Consider the following 23,781-nt stretch of genomic DNA (forward strand, 5'->3'; position numbering starts at 1 on the left):
TGCCTAACCATAAGTATTGTCCATTCTGACAAAGAGTAAGGAAGATGCTTTAGTATCAGGGGGAAAATACAGATGACTAGAGACAGAGACTTGCATGGTAAACTGTACTTTGGACAGTCTTCTTAAAATTTTCAACATTGACCTTGGGGATTGCTGAAATCCTGAAAACTGAAAAAGTTGCTTGCAATAAGTAATTAACACTGCATGCAGTGGTACATTTGTTGATTTGAAAATTTTACCAATAAAAATGAACCTTTTGTATTGATTTTTAGTTGATATTTTGTACAGTTTTGTGTCGTGTTTTGATAAGTGATGTACAGTATTTTCACCTATATTCCAGTATTTTCAAGGCTCCTGCACAGTATTTGGGTCTAAAAATTATCATGCATGACAGTTGTAACTTTTAGGACCAGTACATGTGTAACTTTCAGGAGAAGTACAACTGTAAACAGGGATTGAAATTAACATTTTCTTCTACAGGCTGTGGACATGAAAAAGCTAAAATGCTAAAATCCACAACCAAAAATGAAAATCTACAACCTAAATTTAATGATTGAATCATTGTTTTTCTTCAATTTTTTTTAAAATTTATTAAAGTAGTAACTGTATCCACAGGTGCTTGTTTCATACATGCTTTCGTTTTCTACTATACAATGACACGTGTGATAATTCAATCCACACTTTTGAATTTGGTTGCCATCTTTGGGGAAAAACTCCTAGAATCATCACAGTAGCCTTTGTAGCTTTCAGGTCCATAACTTAATTTGTCCATTGATAGAAAAAAATCTTTGCATCTTGTATTTCGATTGCTTCAGAATGGGATTATACCCATTCATCGAAAGAATTTTTTAAACACATTGGATTCATCAGGGCGCAAAAAATTGTTTGCTTGTATAAAGAAGGGATCACTGCATGTGTCCTTCCCTTTTGACCTTTAGTTGACCTGCAAAATGACACAACTTTTTTTGCAAAGTGTGGATTGGACGATTTAAGGAATAAACGTTTAGTTTTTTGGTTTTAAGATGTGATCAATCAATTTGCTCGTGTGATAATTTGCATAAACACTGAAGACTGTTATTCCTTATATTTACATTTTTAACCAATCCTTGGTTCAATAAAAAAAATTCAATAATAAATCTCAGCATCCCCACCAGGTGTATTACTAAGCAACACGCAGCGAAAAAGCATGCAGTTCTGTCACGTTCTGAGCAAATCGCTTTATGGGGTTATAAAGCCATTACTTTATTTGTAGTTTTATCACAGAGAAAGACATTGGAAATGTAAATATTGTATAGTAGAAAAACTAGTGAACTGTATGAAACAAGTGCCTGTGACTATATCACAGTTGGATGAATAAAAAAAAAATGACCAAACACATATTTATCAACCCATACTAAAAATACAGGCAATGAAAATAGATTTCTATGTCTCTGCATATGTCTTGAGATAGTGACTAAATACCTGCCAAATATCTCGTTGATATCTCCATTAACAAAAAAGTTATGCCCAAAAATGATGCTAAAATTGTCAGGAGTGCAACACCTTTTTGTGACATTTTGAAATTTCAATATTTTTTCGAGATCTGTGAAATAAATAATAATGCTTAATGTTGAAAATAAAGACTTTCCTGATAATATTTGAAGTACATGTATTGAGCTTTAAATGTGGACTGTAGTAACTTTTGTTTAATTAAGTTGTGGTCATGGCTGATGTTTAAAAAAAATTTATACCATGTCAGGATCGAGTGCAACAGAAAAAAATATAGTGTTGCCAAAAAAAAAATCAGTTGTGAAATTCTTAAAGAAAATTAATACAAAAAAGAATTTTCGAAGTGTAAAACAAAAACTGATATACATTTTAAAACATAAAAATGTTATATATATCACAAGCAGCATTAATGAGAGTCAAGTATTGCATACCCAATAATGTCAGGAGTGCAACATTTGATGTTTTGCTCCCAAGCATGAAAAAAACTATTATCATGATATGATTTTTTTGATTTTTATTTTGGGAAATAGACACAAAGAACATTTTTACCAAAGAGATTTATCAATTACAGGATCTGTCTGTGCTTCAGATCTATATTTCTGTGGTCAGGAGTGCAACACATTTTTTTTTAAAGATTCAAGTTGTGTGACGAAAACACTTCTAATCATGCTTAGAAGTATGCATTAATTAATAATGATCTTTTTGTATAATTTAATACTAAATTATTGACAGTTTTTTTATTTTTACAAATTGACTCGCATTAAGCAAGTATTTCTCGTTAATTTAACTTTCAAGACAAGTATATTTGTTACTTTTCTTTTATTGCAGGTGGTTTTGGCAAGTGTTCCAGACCTGCAATGTGGATTTTCCCGAGACTTGTTTTTAGCCTGGTGTGGTAGTCCTAAAAATAGCATCATCCTGACAAATAGAACCTCTCCAGGAACTCTGGCAAGATGGCTGATAGACAACCCAGAGAACAAGACTGTTACCATGGATGTAAGACATTTGTCACCCACTCTGATGGCTTCTAGAAAATCCCCGTAAAGATCGAACTTAAGCTTGAAGTCTACCTGAAGCTTAGTAATTCTATTATATAAATTCAGTTTATGTGTTTTAGCATAGGTTATTAACATAGGAAAGTATTTATCCTCTGAGTGTTATAATCAAACTGTTTATGAATATATGTTTGGGTTACCTTGAAATCATTAGGATATCTCCAGTAGATTTGTAAGTTTGATTGAAAAAGAAATAAAATATCACAAAATTTCTAGAACAAAAAGTACAGTGTGATGGACAGAAGCCTGTCTGAAGAAATTAACACTAAGAAAAAAATTAAATCAGATTTTTTTAGCTCAGCTGTGCCAAAAGCTAAACTTAGTTTTTTTTGACTGAAAACTAGAATCTGTCAGTCCATTTCCTGATTGTGAAGATCTATTTAATTTTTTTTAGCTCACCTGAGCCAAAGGCTCAAGTGAACTTTTCTGATCAAAAATTGTCCCTTTTCTTTCGTCATCGTTGTCTTTATCGGGTTTTTTCCCCACATTTTTATTTTCTTCTCAAGAACCACTGGGCCAATTTCAACCAGGTAAAGGGGATTCAAATTTGTTCAAATGAAGGGCCAGGCCTTCTTCCAAGGGGAGATAATTTCAAATTTGTGAAAAATTAATGGCATCATTTTAAAATCTTCTTCTCAAGACCCTACCACTCTGCTAGAAAATGTGAAACTTATGTCTACAGGTAGTGACTAGTGTAGATTTGAGTTTGTTCAAATCGTGACCACCAGGGGTAGGGTGGGGCCACAATGGGTGATCAAACTTTTACATAGGAAAACATGGGAAAAATCTTTAAAAATCTCAAGAACACTCACTGCAGCAATGCCATGATTGGTGACATTTATATGGAAGCATCCTCAGCTAGTGTGGAATAAAGTTTCTTCAAATCATGACCCCTAGGGGTATGGTGGGGCCACAATGTGGGATCAAATTTTTACACATGAAAACATAGGAAAAATGTTTAAAAATCATCTACTCAGGAACAGCAAAGCCATGATTGGTCATAAAACATGTAATATAAAAGCATCCTCGGGTAATGTTGATTCAAAATTGTTCAAATCATGACACTCCCCCCCCCCCCCCCCCCTCCAAGAGTATAGAGCCAGCATAACAGGGGATCATAGTTATACAAAGGAATATAAAGAATATATCAATAAAAAAAATCTTCCTAAGAACAGCAAAGCCATTATGTGTCATATTTATTCAAAAGCATTCTTAGGAAGTGTAGATTCAAGTTTGTTCAAATCATAACCCCCTCCTCCCCTGCTGAAACCACTTTTATATATAGAAACTTTTCAATACTGAACTCTGCTTTTTCTGTTTTTTCCTAGCCAAATTGCTCAGGTGAGTGATGTGGTCCTGGGCCTTGTGTTTCATTTTCATCTGAGCTGAATTCAGCCAATTTGGCACAAACTCTTTCACACATACAAATATGTTGGCAAAATTTTGAATGAGAGACAGACATTGTCATGTGATTCAAGTTTGTTCAAATCATTCCATGCATTGTCATGTACTAGTAATTTGAGTTTGTTCAAATCACTGCAATTTTAATCGTGGATGGTACAAAAGATCCTTGGGTGAAGGAGATTCTAAATGTTAAATAAATGGCCTATCCCCCTTCTAAGGGGAGATAATCAAGAAAAGGCAAAAATAGGGTGAAATCATTAAAAAATCTTTTTCTCAAGAATCACTGGGCATGTAGATTCTAAATTGTTCAAATCATGGCCTCTAGGGGTAGGGTGGGGCCACAATAGGTAATCGAAGATTTACATTGAAATACTATATATAGGAAAAATCTTTAAAAATCTTGTTCTCAAGAACCACTGGACCAGAAAAGCTGAAACTTATATGAAAGCTCCCTGAGGTAGTTTAGATTGTAACTTGTTCAAACCATATCCCCTGGGGGTAGGGTGGGACCATAATAATGGATCAAATTTTTACATTGAAATATATAGGAAAAATCTTCTTCTCAAGAACCACTGCACCAAAAAAAAGTGAAATTTAAGGCCCAAGTATACTATACAATTAATTACCCCTTATGAGGTCAACATGGTAAAATAAGGACCCAAGACCTGGCCCACGAGGTGACCTGACCTGACCGAGGCCGCGTAGCGGCCGAGGTCAGGTCAGGTCAGCGAGTGGGCCAGGTCGAGGGTCCTTATTTCACCATGTTGAACTCATAAGGGGAAATCAATTGTTTTATTATACCGATATAAGTTAAGGCAATTTTTGTAAGCTTAATTACTAAAATAATCAATTACATGTATAAGACCTACGAACTGTTATCAGTGTTCCATCGGGATCGGGATTCGCTAGTGAAGTTGTTTACTTTTCGGCTGCCAGTCTTGTAAGTTTTTGCACCGCTGATTTATTAAAACACTCTGTGATTGTCAGTAACATTGCATTTTTATAAATTCACAGATACCATTCCCGACTACAATGACAATCTGGTGCAGACTTTTACTGTACAAGAGAGCCGAGTCTGCGTTTGTTGAATTTGACATTGTATTGTAACGAAAGTTAATTTCAATGAAAACGATAAATGTTATGACGCATCTAAAGGCCAATCGTGTTCCGTATCCTAAAAATACTATACATATTTTTATAACGGCAATTTTTGTAATGTATAATCATTACAGTATGCATATTTTTTTTTAATTTGAATGGAATTTGGATTAACAGGTCATTTTTAGTGGTCATTAATTTTATTGACCGGTCATTATACCCCATGTGCAATGATTCCTAGGTCATTATTGCTGTAAACGGTACTTTTTGGAGTCATTATTGAGTTTAAAAGCCTTCTAACAAGCCAATCAAATTTGAGTATTCTTAATAGAGGTATAATAATATACGTTTAAGTAGTTCCGGGGAACATGGCGCATTTATTTAAAAATGTGACGTTAATTTGTATTCATTTTTAAAATTATTTGAATTATTATCTGTATTAACTAAAACAATAAATTAAATCAATGTGAAAGAGATAAGCAGTACCTGTTATTGAAAGTTTAAAATACAGGTCGAGGGAATTGCAGGCAAGCTAATGAATTTGTGTACAGTAGACAGGTCAGTAGGTCGACAGGTCAGCAGGTTTGCAAATAAACGTGTACAGGTTGACAGATCGACAGATAAGCAAGTTAGCAAATGAGCATGTGTACAGGTTGACAGGTAAGCAGGTCGACAGTTAAGCAGGTTAGTAAATAAACGTGTATCGACAGATAAGCAAGTTAGCAAATGAGCATGTGTACAGGTCGACAGGTAAGCAGGTCGACAGTTAAGCAGGTTAGTAAATAAACGTGTACAGGCCAACAAGTCAGCGGGTCAACAGGTAAACATGTCGACAAGTCAGCAGGTCGAAAGGTAAGCAGGTCAAAGGGTAAGGAGGTCAGCAGGTCGACAGGTAAGCAGGTTAGTGAATAAATGTGCACAGGTCAACAAGTCAGCGGGTCGACAGGTCAGCAGGTCGACAGGTCAGCAAGTCGACAGGTTAGCAATTTGACAGGTCAGCAGGTCTACAGGTAAGCATATTAGCTAATAAACATGTGTACAGGTCGACAGGTAAGCAGGTGAACATGTCAGCAGGTCGACAAATCAGCAGGTCAATGTAATTTTATTAGGTAGACACAGGAATAGCCAGCAAGTATGCAAATGAAATAGTGGTATTTTGGTAAAAATATATTTAAACTTTCAGTTGTATATTAATATATCAACTTAAATTAATTTGATTCATGATATGCAATATCCTTAAATCTAAATTACTTTGAAACCATAGTAAGAATTTAAATAACGAAATTTAACAAGTTTGAACGGGTCAAGTTTAATTGAATATCTGTGGTGAATATCTATACATGTCAACCTGCTGACCTGTCGACCTGTTGACCTGTTGTCCTGTTTCCCCATATTTATTGTTAATTCAAAATTTAATGAATATGTATATTATGTAAATGTTATGATTAAATATGTAACTACAATAAATATTCATTACTTTAATAGGGTAGATATGAGGACTATTTACTCATTTTGTTAAAACTGAAAATCCGCAGGAACTACAATACCGTATACTGCACTTGACCCAAATTTAGGTGATAGCTTCTTAAAGTAGTGTAGATTGTGAATTGTTCAAATCATGGCCCCCAAGGGTCTGAATGGGGCCACAAAAGGAAATCAAATTTTACATTGAAATATAAAGGAAAAATCTTCAAAAATCTTTTTTCTCAAGAACCAGTGGACCAAAAAAGATTAAAAATTAGTAGAAAGTTTCCTGAGGTAGTGTAGATTGTAAATTGTTCAGATCATGGTGCCCATTGGTAGGGTGGGGCTACAATTTGAATTATATAGGGAAAACTCTAGCAAATCCATGATGAAGCATGCTCTGGTAATGTAGATTCATTCTTGTTCAAATAATGCCCTGTGTATAGGATGGATCAAAAAAGGCAATCAAAAATACAGAGGAATACATGTATTTTGGGGGATAAAAAATCTGATGCAGAACAGCAGGGCCAAAGTAACTCAGGTAGCGTTATGGCCCATGGGCTTCTTCTTTGTCTGTTATTTTCATTATTTTATGAAGAAAAGAGTTTGTGATTCATTTTGCTCTTTTTGCACCCCAGTGTATTTTCAATTTGAATCATGTAAAGGGTATGAATAATTAAAGAGAAATTTTCCACCTTGTCAGCCATCTAAATGTCAAATTGTATTTTTTCATGTGATATTTTTCTCAGCTTCTCTCATCAATATGATATTCATGACTGAAAAATGCTTTTAGCAGGACTATAACAGTTTTAATGAATGGTTTATTGGCTTCATTCCTTGCATTTATTGACTTAGGTTTTATCAAATTTCCCCTATTCTTCACATTACTTTCCTTTCTTTTCATTTTTCTTAAAGTTTACAAAAATCGCAAACATTGTTCTTTCTCCTTGAAGGTTTTATTTCTTAACATGGTCTAATATTTTCTTTTAGCATTTAAAAATGGTTTAATAATAATTAGAACAGGTATAGCAGTACTTTTTTTTGCAGAAGGTAACAAGATTGCTCATTAGAAACTTTTTTGTATTAAATAGAAAGAGAAAAAAAATCAATAGAAGATAAGGTTTTAATTGAGGAAATGTTATCAATGCAGTTGATCAGACTTGTCTTGTATTTGGCCAATATCAAAGAAATTGATGTTTTCTGATTATTATGCCTTATGTAAAACCAGTTGGCACATAGTTTCCACATCAGAGATTTTTAGTAATGATGTTTACTTGTGTAGCAGGTAGACATATCCTCTGTGACAAAGTTTGGAGTCTATTGTTTGTCTATAACTCTGGGATGGTGAAGCTGATTTGCTGTGGGCAGAAAATCTCTGTACTCAACCAATGTTTACATGATCTAGACCCATGTTTAAAATAGGAGATGTCTCATGCGTGAATCCCTTCTATCCCATAATATTTTATGTTAGTTTAATATGGATTATAAACTCAGATAATTTCACATTTACAGGTAGATGTTTCAAGTTATTGGTTTGCTGCACAATCAAAGTTTATAAAAGAACAAAGCATACCAATATTTTTTGTACCTTATACATGTAGTACATAACAGTACATAAAAATCATTTTTGTCTCACACTAGAAAAGGATGAAAACAATTACACAGGAAAAAACGAACCGTAGTAAATGTACTGTCTACAATGAATAACAAACTGAAGGCCATAGTCAAAAATTCAGGTTTGTGTCAATGTTTTCGGAAGTTCGACTTCTCCTAGAAACAGAGTTGTTTTTTTTTTTACATAGAAGCTGAAAAACATCTCTCAGGAAATGATACTGATATGCCAAGTAAAGAAAATTGCTGTGGGCTTATGGCATTATTCAGAATGTGTAGTTTCTTTGACATCCTTTTTTTACTTTCAGGAGAGGAAAAGATTGAAACTTTTGTAGACAAAAAATGAAGAATTATGTTTCTCTGTAAAATGGCCGAGTCAAAGATATTTTGCAGATATCTTTTTGGAATTATATAATCATATCAACATGATTACAAATTTTAAAAAAGTGAATTATCCTTTACTGAGCATTTGGGCTTTGAATAAACTTGGTATTAGTGTTTTATCATATTCCTTGCTATGAAAGAAAGTTCTTGACATCTACTTTACTTATGCAATACTTTGTTGGTGAGAAAACTTTTATAATAATTTTGTTGGTACAGATAAGAAGAAGAGTGAAGTTAGAGGGAACAGAAGTGGAGGAGTATCTCCGTAAAAAGAAAGAGAAAGAGGCAGAGGAACAGAGAATCAAGAATGAACAGAAAAGGTAAACAGTAAAGGGTAGAGAATGAAAAAGTGACTAACACAGGTAATTATCATAAGACAGAGAAACCACAGAATCCAAAAATAATTGAGCAGATAAACACAGAGGGCTGTGAGAGCAGAGAGTGAAAAAGTAACAGAGCAGGTAAACACAAAGGTTGAGAGAGCAGAGAGTAAAAAAAAATGCAAAGACAGTAGAGTCAAGGTAAACATTAGAAGGAAAACAGAGAGCAGAAAGTCAAGTATAATAGAACTGGTAAACATCTGAATACAGAGAGAGCAGAGAGTTAAGAACAATAGAACAGAAAACATCGGATGATGAAGAGAGCAGAGAGTCAAGAATATTAGAACAGGTAAACATCTGAATAGAAAGAGAGCAGAGAGTCAGGAGCAATAGAACAGAAAGTTAAGAGAGCAGAGAGTGAGTAAACAATAGAACAGGTAAACATCTGGAAAAAAAGAAAGCAAAGAGTCAAGAACAATGGAACAGGTAAACATCTGAATACAAGAGAGCAGAGAGCCAAGGACTATAGAATAGAAAACATCAGAATATAAAGAGAGCAGAGAGTCAAGAACTTGAACAGGTAAAGAGAGCAAAGAGCCAAGAACAATAGAACAGAAAACATCAGAAAATAAAGAGAGCAGAGAGTTAAAAACAATAGAACAGAAAGCATCAGAAAGTTAAGAGAGCAGAGAGTGAGTCAAGAACAATAAAACAGATAAACATCTAAAAAAAAAAAGAGAGAGCAGAGAGTCAAGAACAATAGAACAGGTAAACATCTGAGTCATCATAGAACAGAAAGCATCAGAAAATTAAGAGAGGAGAGAGTGAGTCAAGAACAATAGAACAGGTAAAGAGAGCAGAGAGTCAGGAACAATAGAACAGAAAACATCAGAAAGTTAAGAGAGCAGAGAGTGAGTCAAGAACAATAGAACAGGTTAAGAGAGCAGAGAGTCAAGAGATTAATTGAACATGTGAACATTAGAAAGCATAGAGCAGAGTCAAAAGTCATAATTCAAAAAAATAAACACAAATTAATTATGAACAAAAAAAACTTAAGACAGATGATCAGCAAAGATTTCTATCTGGGCATAGTCATCTTGTTCAAATTAGAGGAACTTAGAGAGTGAGTACTGGACAGTTTAGTAGAATTTCTATAAGTGTGAATGGACATTTAAGCAGAAACTTTACTTGACATTTTAGTGGAAGCAAAATTGGCAATCTGTAAAACTTCAAAGGACAATTATCACAGAATTTCTTTTCGGAGATAATTTTTATTTGTTTCAAACAATCAATGCAAAGTCAGCAAAAAGATTAATTTCCAATTCTAACAGAGATTTAAATGGTACATTATATAAATACTGCATGTAGTTGAGAGTAACATTGAAAATTTTCACCCACTTTAATGAAGACATTGATGTAGTTTTGCAGTTTAAGAGCTATAAATTGTTGTGTTTCCCTTGTGAAAGATATTTTGCTGTATTATTAATGCGATAATATTGTGGAAAATTTGATTTGAGGATAGAAAATTTTGTTTAATTCCCAAGTTTCTCTACTGTTATTAGATTGAAAAAGTATTGTGTAAGAGTTGTCAGATTTTCTTAATATAACCATTAATTAATAGTACTGTTTTTTCCTAAAGCACTTCTTCCCATGAAGGTTCAACAACCATTTTTTTGTACACCCATTTTTGCAGTACAAGTATGTCTCAAAAATGAAAAGTATTTTCTATTGAATTGATATTCAGTATGAAATAGAGGATATTCAGTGTTTTGTAGTTGGATATGGAATTTATTTCATGAGTGGGAGAGGATTTTTGTGCCCCCGTAATCAAAGATTCAGGGACTTATAGTTTTTGCCCTGTCCGTCCGTCTAGCTGTCTGCTTGTCTGCAAAAACATTAACATTGCCCATAACTTTTGATTGGTTGGAGCTATGGCTTTCATATTTCATATGTGTATTCCTTGTGACAAGACCCCTTTCTTTGGGTACCATCAAATTTGATGTTTTGACCTTGGAGTTTGACCGAGTTTTGCAAAATTTTACCTAACCTTAACCATGGCCATAACTTTTGAATAATTGGTGCTAGGGCTGTCATACTTCACATGTGTAATCTTCGTGACAAGACCTTCCTTTGAATACCAACAACTTTGACCCTTTGACCTTGACATAGGAGTTTTACCTACTTTTGAAAAACTTTAACCTTGACCATAACTTTTGAACTATTGGTGCTAGGGCTTTCTTACCTCACATATGTAATCCTTGTGATAAGACCTTCCTTTGGATACTAAAAATTTTGACCCATGGACCTTGACCTTGGAGTTTGACCTTTTTTTTTGAAAATTATAACCTTGGCCATAACTTTTGAATAGTTGTTGCTAGGGCTTTCATATTTAATATGTGTATTCCTTGTGACAAGACCTTCCTTTGGATACCAACAATTATAGCCCATTGACCTTGACCTATTTTTGAAAAACTTTAACCTTGGCCATTACTTTTGAATAGTTGGTTCTATGGCTTTTATACTTCGTATGTGTAATCCTTGTGATAAGACCTTCCTTTGAATGCCAATAACTTTGACCCTGACCTTAAAGTTTTACCTACTTTTGAAAACCTTTAACCTTACCATAACTTTTGAATGGTTGGTGCTAGGGCTTTCGTATTTTACTTGTGTATTTCTTGTGAGAAGGCCTTTCCTTGGGCACCATTAATTTTGACCATTTGACCTTGACATTGATGTTTGACTTACTTTTGAAAAACTTTAACCTTTTCCATATAACTTTTCAATGGTTGCTGTTAGGGCTTTCCTATTTCACAGGTATATTACTTGAGACCTTGCTTTGGGTACCAACATATTTGATTTGCATTTGAGAAAGTTTAACCTTCACTACAAGTTGTCATACAGGGGCATCAGTGTTTCACAGATACATCTTGTTTTTTTTTTAATTTTCTCAAGTGTGAAGCTTTAGTGAAAATAGGGAAAAAAACTGTCTCACAAGTAGTAATAAATATAGTCATCGTCTTTTGTTCAGTGTCATCAGAGTCTACTTCGATGCAGAATAATACTGAATTTCAAAAATCTCAAAAGAAAACTTATTTTTGAGATAGATGTGAAAAAATGAAACAATTTCTATTTTATGATACAAACAAGAGAAATCACAACTTTAATATGTACAAAAACTGTGACAAAAATAGTTGAAACTTTTCTGTAATGTAAAAATCATGTAATGGGCAACAGTAGCGATAATTAATTTCCCAGTAAATTCATTAACCAAATATCTCAAGTACTGTTATAAAATATGGTGTATAAATTATTCAAACATCATGTTTATCATCAGGGAATTGTTAAATTGTTGAAATTCAGTTGCTTTAAGTACATCTTTGGGATAAATTCCATAAGCTCTTGGAAAGTTTTGTCAAAAAAAGTAATACAAAGGACATAATTGATAATACTAGGATAAAAATATACATCTATTGCATGCTATAAAACTATGTGCACTTTCAATCCATGATCATAAAATTCCAAGATAACTTTTTTTTAAGATTGGATAATTTTTCTCTATAGCAGAGATTATCATTGCCAGCTGTGACTTGGCAGTTAAGTTATTGCTATTCATGATTTTTCCATCTGTCAATGAGTTTGTGTAGCTTTTGTGTTCAGTTCTTTTGTAGGTGACCTGTTATAATTCTGAAGTGGTGAATTCACACATGGAAAAAGCAAGATGAGATGTCCTCAATGTCCTCAATATGACCTTTTACAGTTCTCCTTACTCTTGACCTTGAAATACAGTTAAACTTTAATTTCTCAAACACTGATATCTCAAATACAATGGATATGTTGAACCGATTTCAAAGTCCCAACAACTTATTTTACCTTCGCTATCTCGAATCCTCAGATATCTCAAAGTTTTTTCTCAGCCCCATCGAGTTCGAGATAATGAGGTTTGACTGTAGTTCTGTTTGAAGATGACCTAAAATGACCAATAGCTTCTTACTTCACCTAAGTGTGAGATTGATCAAAATGTTTTTTTTAAATACCTGCACCTATGTTGATGTTGGCCTCGACTTTTTAACAGGAAATTAGTAAATCTTTATTCTGGGTCCCTTGTCAAAATATTGTTTGTTCATTACCTGTATGTAAATCATGATGAAATATTATCAACACCTGGTCTTGGCCATTCACTTATAAACATAAGTAAATATATGGTGCACCTGACCAGAAAAATTTAAAAGTGCTCATACATGTTTTGCTCCTTTTTAGGTGATTATTTATCGGTAAAGGCTAACTTCACACAGTGTAATGGGTTTTGCATGTTTTTGTCAAATTTAGGTTGTAATAAATGCAGCATAAGACTTGTGACTTGTGACAATAGTCATGCTCTGACATCAGTTTTACCAATACATGTACTTTGAAGTCTTGAAACCAATATCAACTTGAGCAGTTTCTTGTTCCATTTAATGTCATCATGAATAGCAGAATTTTACTCAAGATACTGGACAGCTATTGCTATTTTGGTCAGAGACAATTTCTTTAAAGAAAAGTGTGAATATTTTGATATTGAACAAAGATTATATTGTTTGACATATTGAATAAAGAATACATAGTATGCCAAACAGGAGAGCACTCATGTTTGTGATGTTGATGATTTAAGCATTTGTATAGTTAACAATAGTACACAGCTATGATCCATTTATCCACTGACTATTACAGCATATAGTACTTCTATACTTTCTATTTCGACATAGTACATCCAAATTTCCATTTAGATTTAACATATGCAAACAGGTTTGGGATTGAGAATTTAATTAAATTTTAATTAAATTGTCATATACAAACAACATTCAGCATAATAATTATAAAAGTGTTATGATCTGGATGTACTATGCCAAAATTGTAGTCAGGGTTTGACACAAAGTGCTGACCTCTGGCTCGTGCACCATGTTTGACAAACCCTGACCACTATTTAGGCATGGTACATGTACATCCAAATCATAACAGTATTTATATAATAGTTGCTTTGCTTGTACTAAGTCTAAATAGAAATTAGGGTTTGATACATGATCCACTAGCTGGAGGTAAAATTTCTTTGATTTTTTTCCCACTACCATTGTTTTGTCATCTCTTTTAAAGTAATTTTTTTTGGTTCTCAAACATGTCACCCTAGTATGCCACTATTATGATGTCACATTTTAGCTACAATATATTTGATTTTTGTGTTTCTTGCAGTTAGTTATAATGTACAGATAGTTCTAAAGAATTTTAGAATTGATAGAATGTCAGACTGAGGCCAAAAAAATAATAGTCTTGTTTCCTGCTACCAGCCTGAAAAAAATAGGGTAGGTAGGTAGGAAAATTATTTTATTTTATATTTTTATTTTATTTTTTTCCAACGGCATTTTTTAGGATATGAACTAATACAAGATCAAATTAAACATGTCACAGGTCAATATTGTCTTTTAAAATAAAACTTTCATGTCTTTTTATGCACAACTCAAGTGGTATTTTATGAAAGTCCATATTTAAAACAAGAATTTCATGAAGTGCTTGTTTTGTGTTAACACAGAAACCGATTACAGTGACAGATCCATGAAATTCCAGAAATTCTCGATTTTTTTTCTTCCAAAACTTAGAAAAAAAACTTTAGGGTCGGGTGCAAAAAAAGAGGGTAGGTCGGGTAGCAGGAAACAAGACTATTATTTTTTTTGGCCTGACAATCTCAGAGTTGTGAGTTTGTTCCCTGATGTGGGCACTGTCAAATTTTCTCTAGGAAAAAGCTGTGCACTACTTTGGCATGAAATGCTTACGCTATATAAATCCTTTATACACTATGTAAAAATAGTTTGGTATTATACAGAGACAAACTTACAGGAAACATAATAATAAGTAAATTGTGTGACTGTTGTCTTTAAAACTCTTTAGGAGGTGATGGTGATATTTAAATGAAGAGGATGTCATAGTCCAATTACATCAATTTGTATACAATGACATCATCAGATGAGTTGAAAATTAGTCTCTGTACGTAGAAAACCTCACGTGACAGCAATATGATATAACTACTATTCTTTCAATTACAAGTTAATTAGTAGTAAGGGATTGACACATAGCTCACTGCTCTTTAACCATTTAGTATATGTTGGAATCTTATTGCAGCAGAGAAGATGCGAAACATATTGTTATATATAAAGAGCACACCATTTAAGGGAAATTATCAGTGAGGAATTTTTTTTATATTCTTACTAATAGGACATTACACCTACTAGTAGTGAATTTTGTATCATTATCACTCAGGAAAATAACAGTATGGTTACTTCCTCATCCAGCAGCAGTCATTTAGTCATTTTCACTATAGCACCCTCTGTTATAATTAGGTCTTTCCACCTTTCTGTGGAAAGACCTATTGATTTTCTTCTGTTTATTATTAGGTCTTTCCACCTTTCTGTGGAAAGACCTATTGAAATTGTTCTGTTTATTATTATTATTATTATTATTTTTCCGCCGAATGATTTTTTGTTTCATAAGTTATCGAAAAGATTTATAGTTCATAAGAATGTACTTCGTAAAAGATTTTTGCAGTTGACCCTGCGTATATGAACTTTGACCCCTCAAGGAGTTATAACCCCTTTCGCAATGAAAGCTTGTTATCGCTACTCCTTCGAAACCTTAAACCTTAGAGATACGAAACCTTCACTAATGTCTTCGACTAATTTAGTAGACTCTTCAATCTTTTCAGTGCGAAAGGTTGCATGAACCCCTTTTAATTAGTTATTGCCCCTGAAAGTTTTTGATGGTTATGAATATTTTTTTTTTTTAAACGATTAATCGTAGAGACATGGGACCAATGGCATTGGATATCTCAACCTTTGACCTTGAAATTTATATAGAGGTCAAAGGTCAAGGTCATTCAAAATATGAGAAAATTAGCTTTTTTAATATCTCTTTTGTCTTTCAACATATACTGAATATCTTTGCATCTATAATATGTCCTTCTAAAACTATTTCAAAGATTTCATTCTTGTCCCCCGAGCTTGACCCATTCAAAAGTTGTCACCCCTTTTGCAACAAAACCTTGTTATCGCTACTCCTCCGAAACCGTAAACCGTAGAGATTCCAAACCTTCATCAGTGTCTTCGACTCATTTAGTACTCTCTTCATTCTATCATTGCGAAAGCATTCTTTGGTCCCTTGTATGAGTTACTGCCCCTGAAAGTTTACGCTGCTTACATTTAATGAACTTTTCCTTAAAACGGTGTATCGTAGAGACATGGGATCAACTGCATGGGCATGTTCGACCTTTGACCTTGAAATATAGGTCAAGGTCAAAGGTCAAGGTCATTTAAAAACATTAGAAATTCCTTATATATGTGTAAAATATGGCAATTTACCAAATGACCTTGAACTTTGACCTTGACCTTTCACCTTGACCTTGGGTCAAATGGAAAAGTAAGGACATGCATTCAGCTCCAGTATCAGGTAAAAACATAGAAAAGTAAAGATTTCTCTTCTTTTTTTCTTTTTTTTTTTTAATGACCTTGACCTTTGACCTTGACCTTTGACCTTGACCCAAGGTCACAATCAGGCTTAAGGATGTGGAAGTAGTTACAATTCTTAGTTTAAAACAGGCATAAAATAAATAATTAACCTCCCCCCCCCCCCTTCTTAAAAAAAAAAAAAATCACATCAACAACAACGTAGAATATGTCTGTCAAATTCAAACCAGACCTCGGATCGACACCATATTTGGTACAATTGTAGTATAGACCTCAGAGAAAGTTTCTGGAGAGTTTTACGATGAGTCCTATAAGTTTATAGAAGTCTTGAAGTTTCACGGCAAAAACTACAAGTTCTGTTGTGTTTGTAATTAAAGTGCAGGTGAACGAAGAAATGATCTAAACCTTTTATCGGCTATTTCTTCAGATGTCGTTAGCAGCATTCGATTCTCCTGATATGATACGACATTTTAATACCAAGCATTCTCTCTTTCTTTTACATTTGGAATTTATTTGATTTTTATTTAGAATTAATCAGTTTCCAGAAATAGCGATTTTCGGTAGATTTAAAACAATTCTCGCTTTCATTGTCGTCTTTCCCTTCTAAAAATGCATGTTGGGAGTTTAATTTGTGATACACATATTTAATTTAACCCAAAGAAATGCTTATTTAAATGTTTCATATTTATTTCAGGATATTCAGTCAGAAATGTTAAAATCCGAACCCGATCTTTTCAGCTTACAACAAAGCTATTTACAAAAAATTCAGCATGCTCACAATATCGATGAATCGGGCTACAGTCCATTGATACATTTTCCTTAGGGAACAGTGTTAACGTTTTCTCACGCAGCCCGTCCCTTATTATTTTATATACTGCTTATACTGCTTGCAAGTTCAGGAACTATTTCCTTTTACGGAACTTCTTTCTTCCCCTACCGATTCCAAAAATACGCTTGCATTTCTTCTATAGTCTTAAACAATTAACTTACGTATGTTATCGGAAAGCGTGGCCGAATGGTTAGCGCACCTGCCTTTCAACCCAAGGGTTTTGAGTTCGATCCCAGCTGGAGGAGCATTTTTTTTTTTTTTTTTTTTTTTTTTTTTTTGGTGCATTTTTTGCATTTTTCTCCTTTTTTTTCAACCCAAATGACACGGAAACACTTAAAAAGGTGGAAAGACCTCTAATTGTTCTCTGAACAATTAGTCTCCTAGTTAGGTCTTTCCACCTTTCTGTGGAAAGACCTCTTGAAATGCTTATGTTTATTATTATTATTATTATTATTATTATTCTTTTTCTTCCCGGACTTTTGAAACCGCAAGACTTATCGAGAAACTTTATAGTTCATGATACTGGACATTAAAAGTTATTTCGAAAAACGACCCCCCGTGTTTGACCCATGACCTCTTACGAAGTTATTGCCCCCTTCGCAAGAATAGCCTGTTATCGCTACTCCTTCGAAACCATAAACCGTAGAGATACAGAACCTTCACCAATGTTTTCGACTACTCGAGAGGACTTTTCAATCTTTTCATTGCGAAACGATTTGTCGAGCCCTTTTATAAATTACTGCCCCTGAGAGTTTTTGATGTTTACGAATAATGACAAAATTCTCTAAACGATAAGTCGTAAAGACATGGGACCAACTGCATTAGATTTTGTGACCTCTGACCTTGAAATTTTTGTGAAGGTCAAAGTCAAGGTCATTCAAAATATGAATGTGTTATATTATATTCTGATCAAAGTTTGTCTGTCGTCTATGAGAAAATTAGCTTTTTTAATATCTCTTTTGTCTTTCAACATATACTGAATATCTTTGCATCTATAATATGTCCTTCTAAAACTATTTCAAAGACTTCATTCTTGTCCCCCGAGCTTGACCCATTCAAAAGTTGTCACCCCTTTTGCAACAAAACCTTGTTATCGCTACTCCTCCGAAACCGTAAACCGTAGAGATTCCAAACCTTCATCAGTGTCTTCGACTCATTTAGTACTCTCTTCATTCTATCATTGCGAAAGCATTCTTTGGTCCCTTGTATGAGTTACTGCCCCTGAAAGTTTACGCTACTTACATTTAATGAACTTATTTTAAAAATGGTGTATCCTAGAGACATGGGACCAACTGCATCGGCATATTTGACCTTTGACCTTGAAATATAGGTCAAGGTCAAAGGTCAAGGTCATTTAAAAACATAAGAAATCCCTTATATATGTGTAAAATATAGCAATTCACCAAATGACCTTGAACTTTGACCTTGACCTTTGACCTTGACATTGGGTCAAATAGAAAAGTTAGGACATGCATCCAGCTCCAGTATCAGGTAAAAATACAGAAAGTAAAGATTTCTTCTTTTTTTTTTTTTTTTTTTTTTTTTTTGAATGACCTTGACCTTTGACCTTTGACCTTGACTCAAAGGTCACAATAAGGCTTAAGGATGTGGAAGTAGTTACAATTCGTAGTTTAAAAGAGGCATAAAATAAATAATTCCCCCCCCCCCTTCTTAAAAAAAAAAAAAAAAAAAATCACATCAACAACAATGTAGCATATTACTCTAGAATTCAAACCAGACCTCGGATCGACACCAGATTTGGTACAAATGTAGTATAGACCTCAGAGAAACTTTCTGGAGAGTTTTACGGTGAGTCTTATAAGTTTATAGAAGTCATGAAGTTTCACGGCAAAAACTACAAGTTTTGTTGTGTTTGAAATTTAAGTGCAGGTGAACGAAGAAATGATCGAAACCTTTTATCGGCTATTTCTTCAGATGTCGTTAGTAGCATTTAATTCTCCTGATATGATACGACATTTTAATACCAAGCGTTCTCTCTTTCTTTTACATTTGGAATTTATTTGATTTTTATTTAGAATTAATCAGTTTCCAGAAATAGCGATTTTCGGTATATTAAAAACAATTCTCGCTTTCATTGTCGTGTTTCCCTTCTAAAACTGCATGTTGGGAATTTAATTTGGGCTACACATATTTAAATTAACCCAAGGAAATGCTTATTTAAATGTTTCATATTTATTTCAGGATATTCAGTCAGAAATGTTAAAATCCGAACCCGATCTTTTAAGCTTACAACGAAGCTATTTACAAAAAATTCAGCATGCTCACAATATCGATGAATCGGGCTTACAGTCCATTGATACATTTTCATTAGGGAACAGTGTTAACGTTTTCTCACGCAGCCCGTCCCTTGTTATTTTATATACTGCTTGCAAGTTCAGGAACTATTTCCTTTTACGGAACTTCTTTCTTCCCCTACCGATTCTAAAAATACGCTTGCATTTCTTTTATAGTCTTAAACAATTAACTTACGTATGTTATCGAAATGCGTGGCCGAATGGTTAGCGCACCTACCTTTCAACCCAAGGGTTTTGAGTTCGAGCCCAGCTGGAGGAGCATTTTTTTTTTTTTTTTTTTTTCTTTTTTTTCATTTTTTGCGTTTTTCTCCTTTTTTTCAACCCAAATGACACGGAAACACTTAAAAAGGTGGAAAGGCCTCTAATTGTTCTCTGAACAATTAGTCTCCTAGTTCTTCTTTTTTTCAACCCAAATGACACGGAAACACTTAAAAAGGTGGAAAGGCCTCTAATTGTTCTCTGAACAATTAGTTTACTAGTTATTATTATTCTTCTTCCGCTGATTTTTTGTTTCGATGTTTATCAAAAAAATTATTCGTTGACCGTAAAGGTCATAAAAAGTTAGGAACAAATTTGACCCAACGTGTATAACCTATGACCCGTTTTGCAGTTATTGCCCCTTTCGATAGAAACCTTGTTATCGCTACTCCTGCGAAAGCGTAAACCGTAGAGGTACGGAACCTTCACCAATATCTTCGACTAATTGAGGGGACTCTTCAATCTTTTCATTGCGAAAGTACGGAAGCGTAATAGGGCCGCAGCAGTATCTTTTATTAATTTGTTTTAACAAATTACTAATTTGTTATAACAAATTATCAATTTGTTATAATAAATTATCAATTTGTTAAAACAGATTACTAATTTGTTATAACAGATTATTAATTTGTTATAACAAATTACTAATTTGTTATAACAAATTATCAGTTTGTTATAACAAATTATTAATCTGTTATAACAAATTACTAATTTGTTATAACAAATTATCAATTTGTTATAACAAATTATCAATTTGTTAAAACAGATTACTAATTTGTTATAACAGATTACTAATTTGTTATAACAACTTACTAATTTGTTATAACAAATTATCAATTTGTTATAACAAATTATCAATTTGTTATAACAAATTATCAATTTGTTATAACAAATTATCAATTTGTTATAACAAATTATCAATTTGTTATAACAAATTATTAATTTGTTATAACAGATTACTAATTTGATATAACAAATTATCAATTTGATATAACAAATTATTAATTTGTTATAACAGATTACTTATTTGTTATAACAGATTAGTAATTTGTTATAACAAATTAATAATTTGATATAACAAATTAGTAATTTGTTATAACAAATTAGTAATTTGTTATAACAAATTAGTTATTTGTCATAACAAATTACTAATGTGATTTAAAAAATTATTTTTTTTTTTTACAAAATATGAAGGTGAATACAGATCTATGGAAGCCAGATCAGATCAGATCAGAAATCTTATTTTAAATCGGTTTTATGAAAACGTTAAGCATAAGCTTTGGAGAGCTTTTGATCAATATGTTAATGTGGATTTAGATGAATTAGCAACTTAGATTAAAGAACTTTAATTTTTGTTTAATTGCAGGGTTTTTTTTTTTTAATTTTTGTTTTGTTTTGTTGTTGTTTGTTTGTTTGTTTTTTTTTTTTTGAGTCAGTTCCTTGGAATAGATTTCTCTGTTAGACAATTAAAAGAATAGCTGCATCCCAGGGATTATGTAGAGGAAATACAGAATGTTGGATCCTTCGAGAAAAATTCGAAGTTCCGGACAATTAAATATGATTTCAACGTCGTCCATTCAAATCAACACTTTTTTCAATGTCAACACAGGGGTCAAAAGGGAAGAAGACCTATTTTTTCCTTCTTTACACATGTGTGATATTTTGTGTGTATTGTTATAGCAAATTATATTGCTTAACGATTTCTTGTAAAATATATGAGTAGTCCTATATGATACAACCAGGATACAAATTAGAAATGAATTTGAAGAAACAACTGTCAAAGTTTTCAGCCAATAATAAGTTATGAAGGCTTTAGTGGGACTTCAAGGGCTTTTCCAAAAGGCACGTATTTTGATTATAAAAATTACATACATACATGAAAAAATTTCACAAGGTATCTAAATTCAAATTTTACGAAGTACTACCCACTCAAGAATATTGTTTATTTTCGTTTTCAGAAAAGGTTATTACAGAGTGTTTATCAATTTTTCTATGATAATTTATCTACAAATTCATTTTTTATCAATGTTGCCTTTATTGCACCCAGCATAAATTGGGGCCAAGGAGGTTCACCAGAGGAGCAGATTCAGGTTTATGCATTAGGAACGGCGGTTTAGTTTAAAATATATTTTATTCATGATACATAAACTGGATTGAACAGTAGGCATAAATCATTTGGTACATGTATAGAATGAATCGAGAGAGAGAGGGAGGGGGGGAGTAAAATGAAATAAAATAAAAGACATATTGAAAAAAAAAACATATTATAATGAACATGTTGATTCAGGGTGGGAAAAATTCCCTCTCCAAATAACATGTCTTTGATAAGATATTTTTTCCTAGCATACGAACGGGGATGCAATGACCTGGTAGATGGGAGTCAAGGACGGAGCCCTGGTGGGGGAGGAGGACAAAATTCAAATACAGCTCCTAAGAATAAGTAAATAGGAACCAAAGAATTTGATGCATTGTATCTTTATAACAATAATGTTTGACAGTGAAAACTCTAAATGCTAAAAGATGTAAATCCAGATTAACATATTAGTCAAAAGCTGTAGCTGCAGAGCTTGTACATTTATTATTTTCACAAATCCAACTTATAAAAAGATTTCTGATCTCATCTGGCTTCCATAGATCTGTATACACTTTCACTTTATTAAAATTATTAATTTGTTATAACAAATTAATAATTTGTTAAAACAAATTATTAATTTGTTATAACAAATTATTAATTTGTTATATCAAATTGATAATTTGTTATATCAAATTAGTAATCTGTTATAACAAATTAGTAATTTGTTATAACAAATTAGTAATTTGTTATAACAAATTAGTAATTTGTTTTAACAAATTGATAATTTGTTATAACAAATTACTAATTTGTTATAACAAATTACTAATTTGTTATAACAAATTAGTAATCTGTTATAACAAATTAGTAATTTGTTTTAACAAATTGATAATTTGTTATAACAAATTAGTAATTTGTTATAACAAATTAATAATCTGTTATAACAAATTAGTAATTTGTTTTAACAAATTGATAATTTGTTATAACAAATTAGTAATTTGTTTTAACAAATTGATAATTTGTTTTAACAAATTAGTAATTTGTTATAACAAATTAATAATCTGTTATAACAAATTAGCAATCTGTTATAACAAATTAGTAATTTGTTATAACAAATTAATAAAAGATACTGCTGCGGCCCTAATACGCTTCCGTACGAAAGTATTCGTCAACCCCTTTTATGAGTTATTGCCCCTGTAAGTTTTTGATGTTTACAAATAATTAAAAATTTTCAAAACGATAAGTCGTAGAGACATGAAACCAACTGGATAAGATTCTTTGACCTCAGACCTTGAAATTTATGTCAAGGTCAAAGGTCAAGGTCATTCTAAATATAAGAAATTAAGCTCTTTTTATAGCTCTTTTGTCTTTCAACATATACTATATATCTTTGCATCATTAATATGTCCTCTTAAAACTATTTCAAAGATTTCATACATGTCCCCTAAGATTTACCCCTTTAAAAGTTATTGCCCTTTTTACTGAAAACCTTGTTATCGCTACTCCTCCGAAACCGTAAACCGTAGAGACACAAAACCTTCACCAATGTCTTCAGGGTCTTTAGACACAACTTCAATCTATTCAGTGCGAAAGTATCCGATGACCCCTTATAAGAGTTATCCCCCTTTAACGTCTCTGCGCTTACTATTAAACCTTATAACTTTAAAAGTAAAAGTCATAGAAGCATGGGGTCAAGTGCAATGTGACCCTTGACCTTTGACCTTGAATATTTGTTCAAGGTCATAGGTCAAGGTCATCTCAAAATTTTTTAATTTTCGTTTTTTCTATCTTTCAAGCCATTTATGGATTCTTTTTGTATAAAAATTAACTTCAGAGAGTAAAATATGAAAAATATATGAAATTTAAAGAAGGTGGAAAGACCTCTAATTGTTCGAGAACAATTAGTCTACTAGTTAGGTCTTTCCACCTTTCTGTGGAAAGACCTCTTGAAATGCTTATGTTTATTATTATTATTATTATTATTATTCTTTTTCTTCCCGGAC

The 23,781-nt window shown here is 32.7% G+C and overlaps 1 protein-coding gene across 1 annotated transcript in view; it reads left to right on the forward strand.

The window, feature by feature from the left end:
- The window catches only part of LOC133182108 (cleavage and polyadenylation specificity factor subunit 2-like), a 117,560-nt gene that overhangs the window by 70,876 nt on the left and 22,903 nt on the right, over positions 1 to 23,781 (forward strand). Inside the window, exons 10-11 of the mRNA XM_061316837.1 lie at positions 2,317 to 2,484; positions 8,721 to 8,824. Coding sequence (XP_061172821.1) covers positions 2,317 to 2,484; positions 8,721 to 8,824 — 272 coding nt within the window. The remainder of the gene's footprint in view (positions 1 to 2,316; positions 2,485 to 8,720; positions 8,825 to 23,781) is intronic.

Source organism: Saccostrea echinata, unplaced genomic scaffold, assembly GCF_033153115.1.
Source record: "Saccostrea echinata isolate AGI-Se365-2 ecotype Australia unplaced genomic scaffold, CSIRO_AGI_Sech_v1 ptg000009l, whole genome shotgun sequence".
In the NCBI taxonomy this organism is placed as follows: domain Eukaryota; kingdom Metazoa; phylum Mollusca; class Bivalvia; order Ostreida; family Ostreidae; genus Saccostrea; species Saccostrea echinata.